This window comes from Diadema setosum, chromosome 12 (assembly GCF_964275005.1).
Source record: "Diadema setosum chromosome 12, eeDiaSeto1, whole genome shotgun sequence".
NCBI lineage: Eukaryota > Metazoa > Echinodermata > Echinoidea > Diadematoida > Diadematidae > Diadema > Diadema setosum.
Window position 1 is genome coordinate 28,965,551 of NC_092696.1, and position 20,421 is coordinate 28,985,971.

At 39.8% G+C, this 20,421-nt stretch overlaps 1 protein-coding gene across 2 annotated transcripts; it reads left to right on the forward strand.

Annotated features, from left to right (window-relative positions):
• Positions 1 to 20,421, forward strand: LOC140235634 (uncharacterized). Of its 2 annotated transcripts, none has more exons than XM_072315640.1 (14): positions 1 to 114; positions 2,142 to 2,250; positions 3,450 to 3,602; positions 4,192 to 4,267; positions 5,014 to 5,209; positions 8,042 to 8,325; positions 9,550 to 9,675; positions 10,294 to 10,441; positions 12,895 to 13,132; positions 14,147 to 14,250; positions 15,210 to 15,503; positions 17,218 to 17,477; positions 17,795 to 18,250; positions 18,977 to 20,421. In XM_072315640.1, exons 2-14 carry the CDS (start codon positions 2,248 to 2,250, stop codon positions 19,105 to 19,107), a joined length of 2,469 nt encoding a protein of 822 aa, XP_072171741.1. In that variant the 5' UTR covers positions 1 to 114; positions 2,142 to 2,247; the 3' UTR covers positions 19,108 to 20,421. The 2 variants fall into 2 exon arrangements, with proteins under 2 accessions (XP_072171741.1, XP_072171742.1); XM_072315641.1 differs by lacking the exon at positions 1 to 114 and adding an exon at positions 1,301 to 1,353.

Genomic DNA, 20,421 nt, shown 5'->3' on the forward strand with positions numbered 1-20,421 from the left:
GCTGGCTACGTGTCTATTTATGGGATTGCTGGATGCCGTCCTGTTTTAGCTGAGGATAAGTCGCAACTAAATGGCAAAACGTGATGACCTTGGCTTCAACTTCTTCCCGAACAGGTTCGTAAACAATTACGGATTGCCCCGATTTCACTAAGAATCTTTAGAAAATGGTTTAGATCTGTGATAATCAAGTTCGAACTATCTAAAGTTAGGCAAGCCACTAGACAGAAAGATCCGTCTGTCCGGAGGACTCTTTTTATATTTTGCCATTAACGCTGTCCTCCGTAGACAGACGGAAGCTTGCAGTACCCATTGCTGTGTGGATGTTCTTAACCACTGTCTCTATGGAAAATTGGGTGAGGTACCTCACCCTTCTCGATTGCGTCTAATTCACGGCCCTAGGTCGGCAAATTTAAGCTTGTATAGTGAAATTAGCCTTTTAAGAATACATTACACTCACCAGATTAATGAATAATCCAACATTTTAGTAGAATTTTCAACGCAAAACACAGCCTGTCGCGTCGTCACGTTCAAACTCCAGAAACATACACTATGAATCTATTAGCCAATCACATGCGAGGTAGTTTCTACGTGTTTGTTTTACTAAAACACGTACCTCGTATGTGATTGGCTTACAGATTTAAAATGGCGACTTACAGCTTGCGAACGGCGATGTTGCGATATCGATAAAATTTCTGCGTTATAACCGAGTTTATGTGAGTATTTCGATTGCACAATTGATAAATTTATCCCAAATATTGCTGCATAATGTGTCATGTCATGTCAAACTTGTTTGAATGTAAAAAAGCTGTCTGAAATTTGGTTTATCGTAACGTTTGATCTGTGCGCGACTGCTCCACACAGGAGCCGCAATCATTGACTTCGGTCTGTATACGGAGGGGATCCGTGAAGCCAGACGCAGTCTCCGCGGAACATTCCCCGACGGACAGATACAGACCGATCTTTCGGTCAAGCAAGCCACTAACAGTAGATCTAAGTAGAAAGCATAATCACAAGGTCGAACTTAGTTGACGCAGTTGTCTGTCTAAAAAGAACGCGTTAGAGGAGACCTAACGTTAGACCTAACGTATGGTTAGGCCTACTCCCGTTAAAACGAACACGATTATATCGAAATTCCATTTACAAGTTAGCCCGCCGCATCTTTTTAGTGTTTATTTGTTCGGTTATAACGAGATTTCGATATATTTCTAGACCATAGAAATGCTAACGTTAGACGTCTAACGGAAGAAAACTGCTGCCGTGCTGGTCCCGAGCCGAGCCGGACTTCGTTTAGGTCATACTACTAGACGTGGTAGGCCTAACGGGGGTCCACTGTAAACACCTGTCAGACTCTGTGTCAGTATGAATGCGATGATTGGCAATAAATGGTTAACACAGTGTCACAGGTTAGACGTCTTGAAAATGGTCTGTTCAGTGGTCTGTTTCTAGAGATAAAATGAATGCAATAACCAGTAGGCTAAGGCAATTGTTGAATCTAGACTGAGGAGTAATGTTAGACTCAATGTCAGTCAAATGACATTTGAAGAGATAGCAAGGTCCTAGATTAGTAGAGATAGAGCCGAGGGAGAAAACTCTAGTGACAGTGTCTAGATTCCAGACAACCTAAAAAAAAAAAAAAGAAAATGATAAGAAAAGTCTGTGCCGACTGTGGTAGACTATAATTTAGTCTCCTTTGTTTGATTGTGACCTGTAATTCATTCTTAGACTTGGATTCTACTAGTTTTGATAGTAAATAGTCTGACATGTCTATTGAGTATTGGTATTGCTAATGCTAGATCCTAACCTGTGTGTTAGATCTGTAGACTGTTACGTATAGATGTTGTCTAGGCCCTAGCTAGGGTTTATCTAGCAAAATTAAAGCATTGATGACACTTAACTCTAGGCCTACATGCAAAATCAAAAAGACAAAACGGGCAAAATTAAGATAGAATCTAGAAACAGATATCTGTTTCACATCGTAATGTCATATTTCAGTTCACCAGTTTATTACTAAATCAGTAAATGATCTTCAAAGAGTTGAATGAGTTATATGAGTTTGGTGAATGATGACCTTGATATCATAATGATTTTTAAAATGACCTTGGCATTGTGATCTTTTCTTCTTTCTCTGTCAATGAATTCAGTGAGAGATTGGTGGCAAGACTGACTGCATTAATTATTGATATTTATAGAAACCACATCGATACTTTCACTTTGTGAGAACCGTCTACACCCTGAAAGTGCGCAAAAATGGTAAGATACTTTTTCTTTTCTTTCACTTTTGCCTGTTAAATCATAGCAAGAGGTATAACTATCATGTTTGATCTAAATTGGGCAATGAAAGATGATGCTGGCTGAAAAGTTTGTTTGCTGAAGCTTGTTTGTTTTTAACTCACAGTACTTTTCAACCTACTGAAGCCAAGAGGTATGGTACAAACTGGAAAATTAGAGAATTGTATGGACCCGGTAAATGGGACACGCACAAAAAATGTATAATATAATTTTTTTTTCTAAATAGAGTGAACGTATCACAACTGAAAAAAAAAAAATCTTATTGATCCCTTCCAGCCAAAATCTAAATGATATACAAATTTGTACAAATGTGCCATATGATTTTGTTTCTGTTTGTCTGCCTGTTTGTTTGTTTGATTGTTTGTTTAATCTGTGGGTAGACATGCTGAAGAACAGCCCTGGCTGAACCGAAGTTTGATCTGTTTGACATATTATCAAAGTGAAATGAAACCATGTAGGGTCTACCTTGTTAAAGGGTGTGTACAGTTCTGGTCGAGGTGAGGGTTTAGCTTTTAACGTTTTGCGAGATATTCAGAAACCACTCTATGAGATGTCAAAGAGCATGCAGCTCTAAGGGGTATCAAAAGTTTATTCGATGAAAATCGGTTTTGAAATGGCCGAGATATCCAAAAACAAGGTGAAACAAAGAGATCCTAATAAAGTTGTGGCATGTCGCCTTTTATTATTAGCACTTTTTTTGATATCTCAGCCATTTGAAAACCAATTTTCATCAGAAAAACATTGAATCCTTCTTAAAATTACATGCTCTTTCATATTTCATAAGATGCTTTTCATTATCTCACTTAGGAATGTTCAAAACATGAATCCCCACCTCAACCAGTACTGTACAGTCCCTTTAGAATTAACTGATTCATTTGCCAGACAATACAATGTTCAGTCTGCAATAGATTTGAGAGTGCAGCATATGTTCCTGTCCTCAATGACAAAATGATATAAAGGCAGCAACAACAATTAAAAGCAAACAATTGTGATGACTGGATGTCATACTAGTAGGGGATGCCTTTTGTGTCCAATCAATTTTTTGGCCCTCACCCTTGTGTCTAATTGTGAATGCTCCACTTACTGTATTTGTCATTAGGCCCTATTTATTTTATTTCATATTTCTGAAATTGTGTCCATCTCCATGATGCCATGCCCAGCTGCGCAACAAAAATAAAAGCAGCCCCACTTTTGAGGCAAAGAAGCTAAAGCGGAGGGCGTCCGATGCCAAGTGTCGGGCAAACATCACTGCTGGCTTCGAACTGCTTCGTAAGCAGGTGGGCTCATCAGAAACCCAAGAGAAGGTTTCAAAGGTAGGTACCATTTAAGTATTACACAGTATAGAAGTCTGTCAACTTTTATGAAGTGATGTATTGTGATAATAGGTGAGAAATATCTCTGTTGTGTTGCAATAATTTCCCCGTTTCATATGAATTTAGTCATAACCAAAATAAAATTGGATGCTTCACAAAGCAGTCAGTCACCTTAATATACACTAAAAAAAGAAAAAAAAAAATCAAATCAAGCAAATGACATTGTGACTGAATATCGAAGGATGTAGTTTCTGGGTTTATTGGAACATCTTGAATCTAACGTAAGTCTTTTCAAGCCACCCCTTGTGTATCTGTAGCATATGTTGTTAGAGATTTGCATCACAGAAATGAATCTTGCGTCCTAGTAAAAGACAATATCATAGGTGTAATCTTAGAGGACCAGCATGAAAAAAGCAAGCAACTGCACATAAAATGCATCTGAACTATTCATGGACAGGTGTAGTATGATTTTGTGACTTTTGTTTTTTATTCACTCAGTACGTTTCTTAGGCAGCAGAAGCATTGAAGTTGAAGGCTGAAGCTAATTCAGGATAGTAATGTTATTGACTTTGCCATTTTCTTGTACTAGGAAATGGTACTCAACCAGTCATTTCTGAGGATCAAATATTTGGAAGGAGTGTTGATTGCCCTGGAGCACACCCAAGGTATCTGATGGCTTAGTCTTCTGTTTTTCCTTGGTTTTACATTATAGGTTGCTCCATAAATGAATCTAATTGCAAAATAAGGCTGGGGGGGGGGGGAAACCTATAGTGGGAGAGTGCTGTGACAATTATCGATGCCTTTTGCCTTTACTGGTGTACATAAGGACAGAAAGTCTTTTTTTTTTGTTTTGTTCAGATGATAAATGCATTACTGGCCATAATTACCTCAGATACAAACAAAAAATTATGTACAAACATGGGTTAACTGATATTTTTGCCTCCTTGTTCGATAAGCAACATGAATGACATTACAAGTTTTCATTTTTGATTTAGTTTTAATTGATTTTGTTGTTGATTAATTGTTCAATAAGGCATAATGGTTCAAACCTACAGTACATCTCTTTTTTTCCCTCCCCAATGACACTTAGATCACATTTTCTTTATTCCCCATATCACTTGCCCTCTTTTAGAGTGGAAGGTGTGTGGATGTATTGCTCGTAGGGTTTACAATTTACAATCTTATGAAGATAGCGACAACTTACAATCTTATGAAGATAGCCAATATAGTGTTCTATTTGATGAGGACTTGTAAGAAAAGTATGAACTTTCATCTGCCCATGTGTGTATGTGTCATTGCGTGGGGTCTAGTTTCTACTCATTAGTTTCTAGTTTAGGCAGACCCCAGTGCAAACATTAGAAGACATGCATAGAATTATGCTATATGACTGGTCTACTGATGCTCAACATAGAAATCACCAGTGGCCGTGGGAATTTGGTGGAGAACCTCACCCCACTGCAGCTGCTGCGGGCCATCCATCATCAGTTTGTGGCTGCCCGACAGAGGAGAGGGAACAGTGCGTACTTCCTGGCCTGCCCTACCCCATCCCAAAATGGAGCTGACCAGGGCACAAAAGTCAAAGCGCCCTCATCATCTGCAAAGAGGAGGTAGGTGTTAAATTATGCTCTACGTGCAAATGATTCACCAAAGACTGCCATTGTAATGAAGTCCTAGTTACCCGCAGTTTTTATGCCTCCGCCACGAAGTGGTGCCGGAGGCATTATGTTTTCGGGTTGTCCGTCCGTCCATCCATCCGTCCGTCCGTCCTTCCGTCCGTCCGTCCTTCCGTCCGTCCGTCCTTCCGTCCGTCCGTCCTTCCGTCCGTCCGTCCTTCCGTCCGTCCGTAATGAATTTTGTGGACAAGGTAACTATCGAAACCTGTTGAGGTATCCTAATGAAACTTGGCATGTATGTGTATTAGGGGGTGAAGTTGTGCCTATCAACTTTTGGGTGCACATGCTCAAGGTCAAAGGTCAAAAGTTCAAGGTCAAATACATAAAATTTCACTATTTCCACCATATCTATTGAATGCCTGAAGATATTTTCTTGAAACTTAGTGTATACATGTTTTACCCAATTAAGATTCTCTGGTGAAAGTTTGGGTCATGAGGTCAAAGGTCAAAGCTCAAAAGGTCAGGTCAAATACATAAAATTTCACTATTTCCACCATATCTATTGAATGCCTGAAGAGATTTTCTTGAAACTTAGTGTATACATGTATTACTCAATTAAGATTCTCTGGTGAAAGTTTGGGTCATGAGGTCAAAGGTCAAAGGTCAAAAGGTAAAGTAAAAATATTAAAACTTCTTTTTTTTCTCCGTACCTTGGAAATTGTGTAACGTATCTTCATGGAACATAGTATATAATATACATGTACTGACTGGCAGTGATTATCTAGAGAATTTAGGGTTCATGGGGTCAAAGGTCAGGGGTCAAAGGTCAAGTGCAAGACTTCAAAATTTTACTATTACCCTCATATTTATGCAATGCCAGCAGGGTTATTTTTCTACACTTGGTGTATGCATGTGTAACCTAATAGAAATTCTCTGGAAAGTTTTTTTTTTTCTCTTTTTGCCTCAAAGGTCAAAAGGTCAAATATCAAGTGAAAGTGCTGAACTAACTTTTTCCTCCATATCTCGGAAGTGGCTCAAATCACCTTGAAACTTAACAACTACATATTATGCATGTTCTACCTGAAAGTAATTATCTTATGAATTTTAGGGTCAAGGGCCAGATGAAAATGGTAACAATTTACTATTCAATTCAGAAATTGCACTTTTTCTCCACACCTGTACCTTAAAAATTACTCAATGCCTAAATGTATGAATGGGTCAAAGTCAAGTTAAAGTCCTTAAATCCCTAGATACATGCTCTCCTATTCATCCAATTAAACCTACGTCAAGGAAGGTGAACATTCAACACATTTGTGACAAACTTGTCATTCCAATATTTTGCCAATTTTGTGAAAATGTAATCACACAGTGTCCACATGTACTATCTAGACCTATTGGGAAAATCATGCATTATGGCAGAGGCATACCAGTCGCCAAAGCGACATTTCTAGTCTTTCATTGTATCAAAATTTTCTTATAACCAAAGGGAATTTTGCCCATAGGCAGAGGTGACAACAATTTTAGGAACTGAATGATTTATTTGTTGTAAAGAAATTTTTGTTGAACCAGGATTTGTTCTGACGGGAGCTTCGTGTCAAAGTTTACTTCAGACCACAGTTTATCGTGTACTTGCATGACTTCATACAGAGATGTACTTAGGGAATCTTCATGTTGCAGTCACATGCTAGAGTCAAAGGTCATTAAACGTCACTATTAAAAGCTTGGCTAAAAAGCCAACAACACTTAAATTCCCACTTTTCTCAATACTGTGAGACACGATTAGCTAAAATTTTGCTTTGTATTCATATGTGACCGTGCACCTCAAAACGAACATAAAGTTGCACACACTTGGGTAAACAAATGGGTAAACCTAGCCGAACTTGACTTTTTCATATTTTCTGAAAGAGCGGGTCTTCTTTTACATTATGCTAAAATTTGGTATCATAAAACGGGCAGGAAAGTGGGTTTTTTTTAGCAGTTTATCTCGGAACATTTTTGGTAGAATAGTGTGATTAGGTGTGTCTTTAGAATCCCTTTTTCATTTTTGAAAAACCTTGTCCACACTCTTCACTTTCAACTCTAATAACTTTTGAAAGGATAATGCTAGTGCTTTGAAAGTTGGCATTAATTATGGACAGAATGTGTTAATGAGGCATGCTTAATTTCAGTTTAATCTGATAATCTCTTCATTGTTGTTACTCTGGAGGTTTACTTCTGTTTTTTGTCCCATTCATCGCACAGCCAGCACGGTTTGGTAAAGATTAAGCGCTTGAATAGACACTGTACTTCAGAGCCTCTTTTCTCAGTTCACACTTTTCCTGTGTTTGTGCTTTCTTTCCAATATTCAGATAGGTTAGGAGAGTCCATTTGATTTGAGTTATACATCATTTTAGTGCGTAAAGTCTGCTCTTTCAGAATATGGTCTTAGCTAAAAATTCATGTCTGGCGACTTTTTGTTTGTTTTGAGGTGCAGGGTCACATATAACTTGGTATGTCACAACATGCATTGAAGCATAACACGGTTTAAAATTATAAAGCATATCTTAAAATCAATTTTATGGCTATGCAGTCACTGCATCATCAGTACATAAATGAATGATATAAGCATAGACAAGGCTCAACAATAGGCAGGTGTAAATGCATTGGTGCATAGATAGCTGTAACTCTCTTTAACCCGTTGAGGACGGGCTGATTTTTCTACAACACATATTTCCCATAGACACCTGCCCGAGTATAATCGGCGACTCCTCCTCAGCGGCTTTAAAAAAAGGAAAAAGATAAAGAAATAAAGAGCTTTTTTCCCCTTCTGGTTCTGCCTGCCAACAGACCCTCAAAAAGGAGACCATCAAGCAAAGCCCGGCTCTTGAAGAAGTCGCCTTCACTTCAGAGGAAGAAGCAGTCTCCCATCATCCACCTGCCCCCGAACCTGGGCAAGGCGAGGGCCAAGAAGCTTATCAAGCTGGCCCCGACAGAGCTGGGCCAGGACCAGGTCGTGCCCTTTTCACCAATCCTCGGGCGGGCCGCCCTGCCCATCTCAAGGCAGGTGCTGCCCAAATGTCTTCCCCCACTCCAGACCGTTCCAGAAAGTCCTAAAACAGCTAGTGCAGAAGGTGAGAAGTGACTATTTTGTCTTAAACTTATAAACAGAATAGAATAGATAATGATGAGGATAATAATATTGCATTTATGCAGCACATTTTCAATGTACATGTTCGAATGCATTTTACAATGAAATCATTATTGGAACAAATTAGTTTTTAGATTATTTTTTTTTTAAGACCTTGAGAGAGTGTTATTTCTGGAGAGTTTGGGGTAGTTGATTCCACAGATTGAGAGCAGGAGATGAAAATGCTTTAGTGCCAAGTGTGGCCAGCATCTTGTAAGTGAGATAGATCAGCATGGCACCTTGTGAGAAGTGGAGGGCGTACCAGGATGGTTGATGCTGGGTTATGAGTTCAGATAATATAAAGTGGAGAGGAGCAAGACCACAGAGTATGCATTTGAAAGTGAGTAGAAGTATCTTGGAATGGATCCTGGACCTGATGTGAAGCCAGTTCATTTGGCGGAGCACTGGTCACGCGTATGGAAAATTTGGGTGTACGTGCAGTAAGACTGGCAGTAGCATTGTGAACTCGCTGTAATTTTGATCAAACTATCATTATATCCTGATAATATTACGGTAGCTTTGACTAGACTACTGCATACGCCATATATTTCGCAAATCGAGACTTCCCGACGATTTCGCGAGTGGTTAAATTCGCGATCATGGAGTCCTGTACTGAGCGGAGAAATGTGTACGCGTACATCGCATTCATATTAGGATCACAGTCAATTTTTTCGCGTTGTTTTAATTTTGCGAATAGCAACTGACTCGCAAAATTCACGAAAATAAAAACCTCGCGAAATATTTAGCATATACAGTACTTTATAGTGTGGGTGGCATCCAAGTCTGCTTTCTAGACCTTTCCAAATCATGCATTACTCTTCTCAAGGGGCTGATTCCAGCAAGCTTTGTGTAACTGTTACAGGAATCTAAACATGAGACAATAGTCGATTAGAATGCGTCATCCTTCAGAGATTGAATGATTGATGTGTCTATATTCACTCAGTCAAAAAATCCCTATCATGGGAACAATAAAAAGTCAACGAATATACTCGGTGAGTTTTCACCACATCAATTCTTGCCTTGGCCAGTTGTGTCAGCCAGACATTTTTTTTTTTTTTTTTTTAAACCCTTTCAGTATATTGCAAGCAAATTCCAAGTGGAGGAAGATGAATTTAGAACCCTGCTGAGAACTATTTTTTCTCTGTAATCCTTTTCTATCATCCTACAGTGCCTCTGAGCCCAATCATCAATGTGTGTGTGACTCCTAGCAGACCAGGAAATGCCACGCCCTTGAGGACCACTCCAATGAAGTCCTTCCAAATCATTGGAAGCTCTATCACACCAGTAAAGACCGGTAAGTGAACAGTTTATCTGTATATTGAGTACTTCCATATATAAAGATTCATCACAGTAAGCATAAGATAAAATTGTAGATCCATTGCACAAAAATGCATCATCAGACTTCACCATGCAGATTTGAATTGTAAGATAGCTTTATGTCACTTCAGTGGTGTACTTCTTTTGTTTGGTAGGATTTGTGTGATAAGGGAATAGGCACTGTATAAGTTTGATAGTACTTTATAAAAGACAATAGTAGAGTATTATGGTTCATTTAGTGATTTTGTTTAGTTACATGGCATATGAGTGGTTGAGATGCCTAAACATGTTAACATCTTATGTAGATTACTTAACTAATCAAAGTGCTATAACATCACTCGCGCAAAGTAGTGTTGGGAACAATGACTGTGGTCATCATAGTAAAATCGATGATGACAGTAATAGTACTGATGTTGCCAGTGATCATAAAATGATTAGTATACAGACTGTGCAGTGCAATGATATGGATAATGTATGTGAATAATATGTTAGCAGTAACTTTTCCCCCCTTGTTCTTGCTATATGGATCGATATACACATGTTGTAGGTAGGGGGGCAGCATACTGTACATTCAGTCTCACATTTGACCTTCCAGAGTTTCAATTCATAGATGTGGAGGTCACGCCCAGTCACCCCACTGCCACGCCCACTCATTCTGAAGCCACACCCATGTGGCAAGGGGAAGTGACCAGCCCCGATTTGGTGTGTGAGGAAGAGGCTACCTCCTGGCCCGATGACGACTGGTGAGACACATTCTTTTGCAGTTATAATGAGATATTGTATGCTCCATATACTTAGCAGCAAGTCTCTTTTTATGCCTCCGCCACGAAGTGGTGCCGGAGGCATTATGTTTTCGGGTTGTCCGTCCGTCCGTCCGTCCGTCTGTCTGTCCGTCCGTCCTTCCATCCATCTGTAATGAATTTTGTGGACAGAGTAACTAAAAAACCTTTTGAGGTATCCTAATGAAACTTGGCATGTATGTGTACTAGGGGGTAAAGTTGTGCCTATCAACTTTTGGGTGCACATGCTCAAGGTCAAAGGTTAAAAGGTAAAGGTCAAATATGTAAAATTTCACTATTTCCACCATATCTATGCAAGGCTTGAAGATATTTTCTTGAAACTTAGTGTATACATGTATTACTCAATTAAGATTCTCTGGTGAAAGTTTGGGGTCATGAGGTCAAAGGTCAAAAGGTCAAGTAAAAATATTAAAACCACTTTTTTCTCCGTACCTTGGAAATTGTGTAACGTATCTTCATGGAACATAGTATATAATATACATGTACTGACTGGCAGTGATTATCTAGAGAATTTAGGGTTCATGGGGTCAAAGGTCAGGGGTCAAAGGTCAAGGGCAACACTTCAAAATTTTACTATTTCCCTCATGTTTATGCAATGCCAACAGGATTATTTTTCTTTTACACTTGGTGTATGCATTTATAACCTAATAGAGATTCTCTGGAAAGTTTCTTTTTTTTCTTTTTCTTTTTTTGCCTCAAAGGTCAAAAGGTCAAAGATCAAGTGAAAGTGCTGAACTAACTTTTTCCTCCATATCTCAGAAGTGGCTCAAGTTATCTTGAAACTTACCACATATTTATGCATGTTCAGCCTGGCAGTGATTATCTTATGAATTTTAGGGTCAAAGGCCAGATGAAAATGGTAACAATTTACTATTCAATACAGAAATTGCACTTTTTCTCCATACCTTGAAATTACTCAATGCATAAGAATATGAATGGGTCAAAGTCAAGTTAAAGTCCTTGAATCCCCAAATACATGCTCTCCTATTCATCCAATTAAAGCTAGGTCAAGGAAGGTGAACATTCAACACATTTGTGACAAACTTATCATTTTAATATTTTGCCAATTTTGTGAAAATGTAATCACACATTGTCCACATGTACTATAGACCTATTAGGAGAATCATGCATTATGGCGGAGGAATACCAGTCGCCATAGCGACATTTCTGGTTTTTTTCATCATTATCATTATTTTAATTTTGTTTTTTTTTGTTTTTTTTTGCGGATCCGGACTTCCTGACAATTTTGTGAGTGTTTAAATTCCCGATCGTAGAGTGAAGTAATGAACATAGAAATGTATGCTTGCACGTTACATTCATGCCAGGGTCAGAGTTAATATTTTCACTTGTTAAATTTGCATGTTAAACACCTGACTCGAGAAGTTCATGAAAATGATAACCTTGTGAAGTATATGGCATATATAGCAGTACTTTATTGTTTCCACATGAATTCATATTCTGAAGTTTGTTTTAGTTTGTTAGATGTTGTGTTTTGTATTTTGATAAGTTGTGTAGACCTACACAAACGATGTAATTTCGTCATAGGAACGAACAGACCAGACATGTACAAACTTGCACAGAGAATATGTTACTATAGAAGAGGACTGAAGTAAGCAAGTGTTTCAATATATTCTGTCTTTTTATTTCCAAAAGAGACATGTTTTGTTTTCAGTGGTGGAATGACAGAATTGGACTTGAATGAACAAAGGGGGGCAGTAAAATAGTTGACAACCAAAATCATATGAGTTCAGTTGAATAGAAATATTAGGAGGGCATTATGCAGTTTTGGCAGTGAAAGACCTTGACGAGTTGGTGGATCAAGGGGACACACGGGGACACACTCTGACTTACATAAAGAGGCCGATTTGACAGAATGGAAAAGTGAGAGTTAATGGAGGTAATATAAACATAGACAAGTTTCAAAAGGAAATAGATAATGATGATACATGAAAGCAAAGTCGAAAACAAGCTAGATGACGATAACATCTTGGAGAATCAGAACTTATATGCCATATATTTCATGAGTTTAAATTTTTTGCCAATCAGGAATTCCCGTCGATTTCGCGAGTGGTTAAATTCGCAATGGTGGAGTCCTGTACTGAACGGAGAAATGTGCACGCGTATGTATATGCACATCGGGATCAGAGTCAATATTTTTGCGCGTCTTTAATTTCGCGAATAGCACCCGAATTGCGAAATTCGCGAAAATAAAAACCTCGCGAAATATTCGGCATATACGGTAATTGAAAGAGATTCAGTGAGATGTGCTTTTAATGATTCAGGAGCTGCTCTGTACAAAGGCAGACCAATCTTCCCTATAAGAATGATTTGTGGTCAAACTTCCATGCACCACCCTAACGCACTTGCTGTTTCTGCCCGCACCTGCCATGGCCCAGTACTTCATCCACCATGTCGTCTGGGGATGCCTGCCCCTGGTTCTCCACCCCGGTCAGACCCACCAGCCTCCTGCTGGGCAGCCAGCCGCCCGCCGTCCCCGCAAAGCACAGGCCCAGTCCGCCGGTCTGCTGGGAAACTCCCGTGGAGGAGGCTAAGGGGATGAATGCCAGACGGAGGAAACGACTCTTTCCCGGCACCGACTCGGGTCCAGAGGATGATGCTTCAAAGAAAGTAAAGGTTTGTGATGGAAGTCAACGATATTGAGTTGTGTGGCAAACATATAATTCCTGAACAACAAAACCAAGCAACATATATGGTCATTTTTTTCCCCCTCTGCTTGAATATGAGAGCGGCGTTGAGCAGAAAATTGTGCTGAAACAATACATTGACACTGTTTTGTAACAAGAAATGAAATTCTGCCAGTACCAAGAAATGGCAATTGAAATTGATGTTTTGATGACAGTAATGGTGATAATAATGATGATAATCAAATGGTAAAGGCAACAATAATAGCATCATGGTGATTTATCTATTTTCCTTAAGTTACTGTAATCATCATCCTGATATCTATAATTGTAACAATATCAGATTGACATAAGACTTAAGTAGGGAATGACTATATAGGGCAATTATAGGGGACAACAGCAAGCTGCTAAAAGGCAACTATAACTTCTCAGCTGCCTGGATTTTTGTAGTGGTACTTTTAATACAGTTTAGTGAGAAATTATTGTATGCCTGTCAAGGAGTTGGCCATAATTATGTCTGCAGCAACAAAAGCTGCTGTAAAAAAAAATACCATGAAATGCAATATAAGATGTTCAACTGAAATTATTAAATCCTTTTGACAATCTTGATGTAACATGCCTTCCCTTTTGGATATTCCAGTATACAGCCATTAATATAGCACACATCCTAGGTGGCCTGCTTTGGTGAGATAAAAACTTAAAATCCTGTTCTTGAACAACACAGAATATGTGGTCATCTGGGGCCCACTTCCTAAAGGGGTTCGCAATGATTGCAGTTTGATATAGTTACAGTTACCATGTTGATGGCTTCAATACTCACATTTAATTGGTTGCTCTATTGCGGCTGCCATAGAAATTACAACCGCTGCACCCTATATTTGTCACAGGCAAGAGCTTAAGTCTTAGGATATGTGGCCCAACCTTCATGGTAATACATGGCATGACATTCCTGTTATATCAACCTAATGGCACTGACACAAAGTCTTTATGACCTGTACCGATACAGTCTGGGGGCCTAACACCAAGGAAAAAATACCGCAAGTGCAGCACGGCAGCCAGGGTGCGTGCCTGGGACTCCACTGCAGGCAAGGTTCTGAGTCCTGTCCAGCCGTAAGTTGGCCTCTTGGTTCTTCTCTTTTCTTGCACTGTTTAATTGAACCCTGGAAACCGTTACAGGGAAGTTTAATACCCCCCGAGGACGCCCCCGATTGGGACAAGGCTTCATCACTTCATTTGAATCAGTTCAAATACAATAATACCATGTTGACCCTGCATCACAAAACCGACAAAAAGTCACTAGACATGGATTTTTAGTTAGAGTAGATTCTGAAACAGCAGACTTAAAAATGATGTACAACTCAATTCAGATGGACTCTCCTAATCTTAAATGTTGGGGAGAAAGCACACACTCGGGAAAAATTTGTACTGAGAAAAGAGGCTGTGAAGTATAGGATTAACCGTGCTCTGTGCCATGAATGGGACAAAAATAGGATGTTAAACTTCATAGTAATAACAAAGAAGGGATTATTAGATGAAGCTGAAATTGATCCTGCTTATCTAATACATTTATGCTATCCATGACAAATACCAAATTTCAAAGCAGTAGTATCATCTTTCAAGATTTAATGGAGATGAAAATAAGTGTGTAGATGTTTTTTTTTAGAAGTGAAAAGGTGACTCTAAGACACACTTAATCACACTATATACAAAGTGTTCTAGAAAAACTACTAAAAACACAATTTTCTGTTACGTACTTTATTTTCCCAAACTATAGGATAATGCAGAAGAAGAATTGCTTTCAGAAAATATGAAAAACTCAAGATTGACTAGTTAGACCCATTTCACCTATTTTGAGTCATCACACAAAATCGGTGAGTGAGAATTTTTGTTAGTTTTATGATGCACGGTCACATATTATGTCAGTATACTTTCCTCTTTTTTTTTCTTCTCACATTCATATTTGGAATGCTCTGTGTGAATTCCTTGAACTGGCCAAACTACTGAATTTTCTCCTGTAGGCAAACAAGACGTGTATTTGGAAAGCTTACATGTTACCCCATCTCCATTAGATACAGCAGTGCATTCAACACCAAGGAGCAGCTGAAGGCTGCCATAGCATCTCGTCTGCACACCAGGCACCCCGACTTCCACCTGACCAGCTACCTCAGGAAGACGCTCTGCCTGGCAGCCAACACCGTAGAGCGCCCTCTACGACTAGCCACCACACAGCGGGCCCCCTCCAGCGACCCTATCATAACTACACCAGTCGTCCCCGACTCGTCCTTTGGGGACTTGAGTCCGTGTGCCCAGGATTCGGACGGGGAGTTTGTCGACATGCTGGGGTCATCAGATTTGGAGATCGGGTCAGTTTTTTCCTCCATGACGGCAATGAGAGATGACGGGGGCGGGGGATGTTTTGTCTATCAAGTCACAGAATAATGTGATCAGGGTTGTAAACTTGCATGGGAGATATCTGGACATCAAATACGAAGGGGCAATGCTCAATTGTAGCTTTCAGCAAGGAATAATTCCTTGGATAGTTGTCAAAATCAAAAGACTTCATCTAGAAGTATAATGAAGAGCCATGTACATGCGTGCCACGAAATATAGTGATTGCATGAGAAGTGGAGGCATCCCAGGTGACTGCACAGTAGTTGCATTGCTCTATTCTAGCAGAACATAGAAAACTTCTTAGGTGAAGCTTGCATTTTAGTCAAGTTCATCCCACATGATTTCTTGTGTGAAAGGTATCGCATACTGTTTCAGTGGTTAATACTGTTTTACAGAAACAGTGAACGCATGGATTTTTAGTTAACCCGTTGAGGAAGGACTGATTTCGCTGCAACACGCATTTCCCACAGACACCTGCCCACGTATACTCAGGATTCGTCCTCAGTGGGTTAAGGGTAGATTCTGGAAAAGCTACTCTAAGCTTCAAAATGATGTATAACTCAATACAAACGGACTTTGCTAACCTATCTACACATAAATAATAGAAAGTTAACACTGTTGAGAAGTGTTTACTGAGAAAAGAGGCTCTGAAGTTTAGGGTCTATTCAAGTGCCTAATCTCACACCAAGATGCACTCTCTGCAGGGAATGGGACACACACACACACAGAAAAACAAACAAGCAAAACAGTATAAAGTTAGCTCCAACAGTGACAATGAAGGGATGAGATTAATCTGAAACTGTGCACAATTAATGAGCACATTCTATTCATGACTAATCCCAACTTTCAGTGCAGTGGCAACATCCTTTCAAAGTTAAGAGTTGAAAGTGAAGAGTGTGAGTAGGGTCTTTAACATGTTGAAGACAAGTCCCGAGTATACTCGGGCAGGTGTCTATGGGAAATGCGTGTTGTAGCAAAATTAGCTTGTCCTCAATGGGTTAAGAAATATGAAAAGGGGTCTGCAATAAAAGACATACATAATCGCAATATTCTTTTAAAGAAAAAGTGTTCCAGAAAAACTTAAAAAAAAACACAATTTCCTGTTCATTCTATTAGCCAAACTTGAAAATAATATATAAGAAAAATTGCTCTTTCAGAAAATTAGAAAAAAATTTTAACCCATTGATGACATGCTGATTTTGCTGTAACACACGTCTCATAAACACCTGCCCGAGTATACTCAGGATTAGTCTTCGACGGGTTAAGAACCATTTCACCTATTTTGAGTACCCCCCATAAAATTGGGTTTGCGAATTTCTTGGTCTTGTGATGCACAGTCACATGTTAAGAAAATACAAAGAAAATTCTACATAATTTCACTTTTCTAGCATAATGGAAAAGCACTTGTCTTACCTCTTTCTGAAGTCAAGGGAAATGATAATCGATTACCCTAAACACATCAATAACTTGTCCATGGAATCTGGTAGTGTGCTTTTCATGAAAAATGAAATTTTGAGGAATTCTCCTTTCCTTTCATGATATTGTTGTCCAAAATGACATCATGAATTGTAGTAGTCTTCCTTTCCAGCAGTGATGGCACCAAAACTGTAAAAACCTTATCTTTTGAATTGATTGTCCAACTCAATCCACACTGAGAATTTGGTCTATGGTTTCCTTTAACTCCAGGAACCTGGACTGTGAGGCAAGCCTGGTCCCAAGCCTCGTACCCAGTCTCGTGCCCACCCGCTGCCCAGGCCTCGACAGCTCACCCGACTCCAGCCCACGCTGCCTGAGGGATGTGAGTCTGCCACCCCCGACGGGCACCATCTCTCCCCCGGTCGTCCTCAGGGAAGGCGACGCCCCTGAGGGTTACCCCACTCCGGAGCTCTTCACCCCCGTTCGCTCCTTCAGAGTGTGCAGCCCTGTGACATCTCTTCATGACAAGGGTGAGCACACATGATGTTTTTCTTCGTAATTAGGCTCTGTTTTACAAAGATGGACTAAATCTGGTCAATGGATTACGTTGTATGCAGATTTCCTGTTGGAAATATGCATGTTGCACATGTCACCATGCATCACAAAACCAACAAAAAGTTACCAGATATGGATTCTTTATAAAGGGCAGATTCTGAAAGAGCAGACTCTAAGCTTTAAAATGATATGTAACTCTTTACAAAATTTGTTATTTTTTAACCTTACATAATGGAAAAAATGTACGCGCACTCTTGTGTGATTTCAGCGACTGGTTTCTCTGATCAAACAGATGCCATTCACAGAGGAGCCAGTGGCAGTGGGAGTGATGGAGACAGTTTCCATGACTACCGTGAGGACTACGAGACAGTGGGAGAGGATCAGCCGCATTCCATGGAGGATCTTTTCGAGGCTTACCTGGGAGATGTGCGTCACCTGGACCCCGCCCTCCAGCCCCCATCCTCCTACCTGGACAGCAGCGAGTGCATCGTCTGTCCCGCAGGCAACATCATCCCGGAGGACCGGAGCCGCCTCGTCGCCCCTGGCGACAGAGTTGGATGCGATCAGATCCAGTCCGGCGCTTGCAACTTTGATGAGGAAGGATGGGAGTGTGACCCGCTGTCGGGAAGCGGAGTCATCACCCCTGCTCTAGCCTCGTTTGCCACTTCAGCTCTGCAGGTGCAAGGGCCCCAAGCTGATACCAGGGCTGGTCGTCGCCATGCTGGTGTCCGACTCAAGCTTCCACAAGGTCAGTTTCATAGTTCCTACCTCATCCATAGGCCATAGAGGAATTCCAGGTCGCAGCAACACTGTAATTGACTGTGATCCTACCCAATATCATTGCCCTGTATGGACTTGCAAATAAGATTATGTGCTGTTGAAAACTAGTTATCTTGGGCTATGGTAAATGGGAAGTGTGTGTTACAGGAAAATAAATCTTCTCCAGCAGGTTAACAATACCTTTTTGTCAGGTGTATGATGCTAGAATTTGATACTTTTTGGAATCTTACAGTTTTTCAGTTGTACGATGATAGAATTTAATTCTAATTGGAATCTTACAGTATGTACTTTGTGTTTAACAGGAAATTAATCACAAAATGAATTTCCTCTGAAGCAGTGATCAACCATTTTCTACATCTTTGAGACCATTGCTGCATTCAACCTAGTTTTATAGTCTGAAGTCTGTGTGTGAAATAAATGTGCACTTGCCTGCTGATCAGTAGAGCTAGCAACGAGCTCTTCCAGAAATAACCATTTTGTCAAGTGAAAACAAATTACATGTAGGTATTTATTGTGATGTCCCGCCATGCAAAGTGTTTTAATCTTTTCAATAAAATTTGAGAAAAATACAGGAAGAAAGGGGGGGGGGGGAGGGTCTTGATTAAGCAAATGCTCTAGATACCCCTCGAATTCGTATCTTGCTGGTATCCATTTGTTTGAGAAGTAAGTTGTCCTCTTTTTCCCTTCGTTTCAGCTGTTAACGCTAACGAGCAGGAAGAAGATGACCTGAACATCTGGAAGTTCACCCAGGCAGCCCTCAACGAGCAAGACATTCTTGGCTTCCCACAGACGGAATCCATCTGCTCCTTGTTTTCTACCAACTAGACGGCAGAGAGAGATGGGGGCCACACCCGGATGCCAACCTAGCACTCCATCTTGACTTGCGTCCTCCCAGGAAAAGCATCCTTTTCCCTCAAGCGGAGGCACTACAAAAGACATTTAATGCACTTGCCTGAGTAGCATTTGGGGCCCCCTACTTCTCAGGGGCTCAAGTGCCCATTTTGTATTTCTTGCCCAAAAGTGAGTATTAGTTGCTCGGTGCGTAGCAGAGAGGTGGCTTTGTTGCTCTCAGGTAGAAAGCTGTGATGGCTGAGAAAATGGTCATAACTCATCTCAAAACAAGGCCTGCTCACACACAACCAAAATGGACACTTTTTGAAAAACATTTATCTGCAACGCAATGTGAAACCATCTATTCTTGTGTGTGAACACACAAAAAAATAACTCCCGATATGCGAGTATAAAATTCATGTCCAAATGGTGCAGTGCCGGTCATATGGGCTTGAGAGTACTTATTTCAGGAAAACTTCCTGATGGTCCAGTGAAGATAAATGAAGATTTCTCATTTTCATTTGCTGTACATACGATTGTATGTTTGCATCAGATTTTATAAGTCAATTGCATGCTTACATTGTACAAGTGTTACTGTTGACATGGGTTTTTTCCCCCATTTTTCATGTTTATGGTGCATTTGGTGTGCTGCTACTTGTAAATTTTAGTCTAATCTTTAGATAGATGGCCTTAACATTGTTAAGATGATTTGTATTTTTGTAATCACAATCTTTGTACTTTTATACTGATTTTCTACAATACATAATACATAGACTTTAAAAGTTGGTTCACCTTGTACATTTTGTACTCTTGAAATGAGCGAAAGTTAATAGAAAAATCACAGCATTTGGTTACTGAAACTGAATACGGGGAAAACCTGTTATAATGAGGTTAGAGGAACTGTCAATTTTAACCCTCTTATAAATGAACAGAAAACTAGACCAGCTTTCAGTCAAATTCACCTTGTTCAAAGCAGTATATCATTACGAGCTACATAACATATATTAGTGTTTCCTGTAATTGAGTATATGGACCAAACTCTAGCACACCATCCTAGCATTTAGGAGGAAATGTAAGTACATGTACAGTATGTTGAAGCCTGACGTGTCTCCAAATCTTTTCAAAGAACAGTTTTATGTGTTCACAAAATTGCTTAATGTTTGTGGAAATGATGAATGTACAGACAGTGAACTCCCATGATTAAAACAAAGTTGTAACAAAATTCTTGTTACAACGAAGTATGAGATTAAAATCATCTTATCTTTGTGGTAAATACATGTAAACACACTCACTAGTAAAATGACAAGA